The following is a 4,484-nucleotide window of genomic DNA, read 5'->3' as shown; positions in this document are numbered from 1 at the left end:
TAATTAAGTCTGAGGAGGTATTATAAGGAAAGGTTATAAGGAGTACTATCCTTATTCACTTCGGACAATGAAAAACTTCAGAAATCCTAGTAGATTTTGGATAGTTGTTTTACAACGATAGGAGAGAGACTTGTTACGAAATTATGCAGCCTTAGCTAGTTTTTACGACGTTATTCCACAATACAAAACAACTTTTTTAATTCAATATTTTATTTCTTCATATGTTTTTGTTTTAATATAAAACATGTGTAACTTGGGCAACACAGCCTTTTTTCAGGTGCTTGTGTAGTAATTTTTACGGCCCAACCTAAAGATACAATCATATATACCAAATCAAGCATAATCTAATCCTCCATTAGATATATACATACTAAATAGTTTACACAATTATTAATGTAAGAAAAAGATAGTGCATGGTTTTTACTTGTTTCCTTAATAGCAGAATTACTATTTTTAAATTTTTATTGAGTAATTGTAATTTTGGAGTTGTATACCCTTTGTTAGACATCAGCTTAAACTCAACTCAATTAATTAAAATTCAATTTTTCAACTTAAAATTTTGTAAGAGAGTTAGACTTGGGATTAAATTTCATTTGAATGGATTTCAGACTTAAGTCTTTTTTTTTTTTTTTTTTTTTTTTTTTTTTAACATACAGGAATAAGTACAGAAAACATTCCTAAAATATATTCCGGGTAACATTTTTATCCCTTATTTAAAAAGTGGCAAAAAATACCCTTAATGTTTTCACATTGTGCAAAAATACCGCTCAATAAAAAATCTGACATAAATTAGTATTCTAATACCTGTTTTACCCTTTTACTCTTTCGAAAATGCCCAAAGTGATATATGTGTTACTAATATTGTAATATAAGGGTGTTATGTGCATATTATCTTATATATATATATATATTATTTTTTGAAAATTTGTAAAACAATAATTTGAATTTTTTGAAATTTTAGTTTACCGTTTTCTACTAAATTATTTTTTTCTTTATTTTATTTTTTTGTACCAACATTGATTCAAAAAAAAAAAAATCACAATATTTATATATTAGTGTGCACTAATTTTCAAAATTTGGAACAAATTTATTTTCTTTAATTTACACTTTATTTTTATTTTTTATTTTTTAATTTTATCATGAATTAATGCAATTCACGAACTCAGTTTTGAAACACACGGATTCAAACGAAGCCCCCATTGCCACGTGCTTATATTACTACTCATGCCTTGCGTCTTATTAGCGAACCTCTTTACCAAGCCTTGAAACTTGGTAGCCATACTAATCATATGGTTTACACGTGGCATTAATGAACCATTAAATTCTTTCTTCAGTGATCTAGATTCTATAATTTTCTTATCGTTGTCAGGATAAACAAATGTTAGTCAGGATAAATATGTATTATGTAACCATCATTGAACATTGGTACACTATTTTGGCTTTTTATGGCTTCTCATTTAACATAAATGGCAATTAAGCATTTCTTCCAATAATTTATACTTATCCTAGATTAAAAGGACCATTAAAAACAATAAATGAGTATTCCAATTGCTATCAAAAAAGCCACATCCTAGGCAATAAAATACTTATGATCCAGAAAACTGATTGAATGTTGTTTGATACAAAACAAGCAGCATTCAGTGTGATAATAAGATTGAAGTGATGAATAAATCTTTACTTGTATTCACTGAAACATGGGCATTATCCAAACTGCGGGAGTATAGCACTTGTGGGAATATTTCAGGGTGAAATGTTTAACTACCCTTAGCTCTTGTAAATTGAAGACCCCCATGTCACGGGGTTCATACAATGAAATATGAGATCTCTCCATACAATCATCAGTGTAACATATGGAATTTGGTTGGCAATTGGGAAAATCAGAAGCCAATACGCAAATGCTTCGTCACCCAAGAACACTGCATCATCACCCATACTATCAATTTCTACCCACTTTCCCTGCTTCTGTCCTTCAGTTGAATGCTTCGTCAGCCTGTAAACCTCGAAATACACCGTCTTGCCGAAGTTTGTGATATTTCCATCAAAAAAATGAATCCTTTGAATTAGCAGTAAGTCTCCATTGGATGCCTCCACAAGATATGACTTATGTGACGAGAATTCCAAAGAAGGTGACACTATAATTTCATAATTGGGTACATCATAGGAGTCACTATCAGAATCTGAATCTGAATCATTAATGTCGACCTTTACGAGTTCGTTGAAACCACCCAAAAGGTATAGCTGGCCTTTGTAAAAATAAGCATCATTCATAGCCTTAGGGCACAAGTTCCTAACTAGGTAAGTCCAAAATTGATCACCTGATTTTATGAAAACCAGTCTAGGTCTGTCACTATAAATAGCGGCAACAACAAAATTATTGGGATTTAGAGATGGGTCTTTTGAAAAAATAATCCTCTGGATGTGAAACTCAGGCACAAATAAATATCCACCACCGAATTCCAATTCTTCATCTTCATCTAGGATTTCATCTTCATCTTCATCTTCATCTGAGACCTCCTCCGTAATTGGAGGGAGACAAATGGTCTTACCGGAGAAGGGATTTATGAGTGTAATGGCCATATCATCTTCGGCCTTCACCAACCACCCGAAGGAAGAACCAGGACACTTCTTAGTAAATGGCACAGCCAATTGACAGTTGTAAGTCTTTTCCTCGGAGACACTGTATAGTCTACCGCTGCCATGTCCGTTTGGGACTAGTAGCATGGGAGGCTGCTTGAAACGTGCTTCATTGCGTTTCTGCTTCTTATCTAGAGCCACGGATCGCCATGGTTTGCACACTGCCCCAAACCGGACAAAGTCGGATAATAGAATTAACTTGTCCACAATCAAACCAACCAGATCTTTTGGAAGCCATGCCCAGTCTGTCTCTGATGATGAGAACGATGCCATATCTAAATATCAAATAACCTGCAATAAGGATTTCTGATCTGATGGCGGCTCAAAGATTTTCTACCTGTTTACTGTAACTATGAAAGTCGAAGAGAGAAATCTGATTTTATTTATCAATGGACAATTCTGCTCCCTCTCTCCATATTTATAATCAACAAAACCTAACCACACAAGGAAACTTGTACGTAACAGAATCTAAGAAAACTCAAGGAAACAAAGGACTTGTTTGGTATGAAAAAAACAAATAAAACGAACTTTTAAGGTCAGAAGACGCAAGATATAATTTTGGGATTCTTTCACGCTAGTGTATAATCAATTGTTAATTTTTAGGAGTTTGTTGGCAAATGTTTTAGAGATAATTACACTGACCTCTCCTTTCGTCAAGCTACACCGACCCTCCCTCTTATTTGTCAAATAACAATAACCTCCCCTATCAAAACATTTGAATGGATGGCGTTAACTATTATACTGGAATTACATTTTTGTCCTTATTATATCTATACTGTATTTTATTTCAAACTCAATGGAATTTGAAAAGACAAAAAGGCCCCAAACCTATCCTTCGGCCTCAACACAAGCCACTGCTTGTAACAAAAAACACAAGCAATCACTGTCGAAATCAATGGAGCTAACAGTTGGTTCGTCTTGCTTGGAACTCGCCGATATGAACTTGAGGTTGTTCATAATACCCTAGAGGTCTATAGGCTTGAGGTTGTGCATTAACGAATGCGATTCTTTGCCCATTTACTCCCCACTGCCTATAATGGACTTTGAACAAACCTATCGATTTTACACCAACCCATAAAATGTGAAGGCATGAAGTGACTTCTGGTCTCTAGTACACCAAGCTATAGATTTTACCAACAAATCAGAAGACACCCTTAATATCCTATAATTAATTGATTGCATGTTCTTCCTGAAAGTATAATTATACGTTGAAGATAACAAGGGCAAACTAATAATTTGAATGTGATATTGAATACCACCATATTTATAATTTTCATCAATAATCAGAGGTTCGACTAAAGTGGCGGTATTGCATTAAATCATGTCATCTATGAGCCTATAGACCATATGAATTTCGCCGGACCAACTGTCCCTAACCCATGGCAACTCCATGGCGTCATTTGGGGCTCAGGTAACTCAACCACACTAGGGCGATCTCTCTAATCCCTTCTAGGCCTCATTAACGCCGCGGTCCCTAGGCAACTCCTAGGCGGCCGGGTTTTTCACAAAATTCTTTTCAAAATTCTTCATGCCAATATATATATATATTTCAAATTCAAGTTCCCATCTCTTTCCCAATGAAGTGCATAGATGCTTCATGCCTTTTATGTCATATCAACATTTATCATCACACACCAATTTTAAGATTTAACTACTTAGCATGCTTCACAAGAAATTTCAAAGAAATAACATACTTCCTTCAACAAAATTCTAGCATGGTAAATAAGTAAGACATGGAATTAAATTCATATAAACATGCTATTTCATGTAACACCAATTGAAATACATAGACACATATCTCATTACAACAATATGATCATTTTAAGGAAAACTAACACAATTTAACATGC

The 4,484-nt window shown here is 34.0% G+C and overlaps 1 protein-coding gene across 1 annotated transcript; it reads right to left on the bottom strand.

The window, feature by feature from the left end:
* Positions 1-1,764: 1,764 nt before the first annotated feature.
* On the bottom strand, positions 1,765-2,907 carry LOC132314503 (uncharacterized). Its single transcript, XM_059813362.1, has 2 exons — positions 2,547-2,907; positions 1,765-2,315 (listed from the first exon to the last, which is right to left on the bottom strand). The coding sequence occupies exons 1-2, from the start codon at positions 2,905-2,907 to the stop codon at positions 1,765-1,767; spliced, it is 912 nt and encodes a 303-aa protein (XP_059669345.1).
* Between the last annotated feature and the right edge of the window lie 1,577 nt (positions 2,908-4,484).

The sequence above is a fragment of the Cornus florida genome, unplaced genomic scaffold (assembly GCF_030987335.1).
Source record: "Cornus florida cultivar Cherokee Brave unplaced genomic scaffold, ASM3098733v1 CherokeeBrave_3.0.0_Hap2_Chr06, whole genome shotgun sequence".
In the NCBI taxonomy this organism is placed as follows: domain Eukaryota; kingdom Viridiplantae; phylum Streptophyta; class Magnoliopsida; order Cornales; family Cornaceae; genus Cornus; species Cornus florida.
The sequence above is the reverse complement of the archived record's forward strand: the minus strand, read 5'-3'. Positions and strand labels throughout refer to the sequence as shown.

Excerpts from the sequence above, each read along its gene's own strand:
- LOC132314503 (XM_059813362.1), bottom strand. The coding sequence starts at position 2,907 with ATGGCATCGTTCTCATCATCAGAGACAGACTGGGCATGGCTTCCAAAA. Across the intron at positions 2,316-2,546 it reads ACTCATAAATCCCTTCTCCG|GTGATCAATTTTGGACTTAC; the intron begins GTAAGACCATTT and ends TCATAAAATCAG.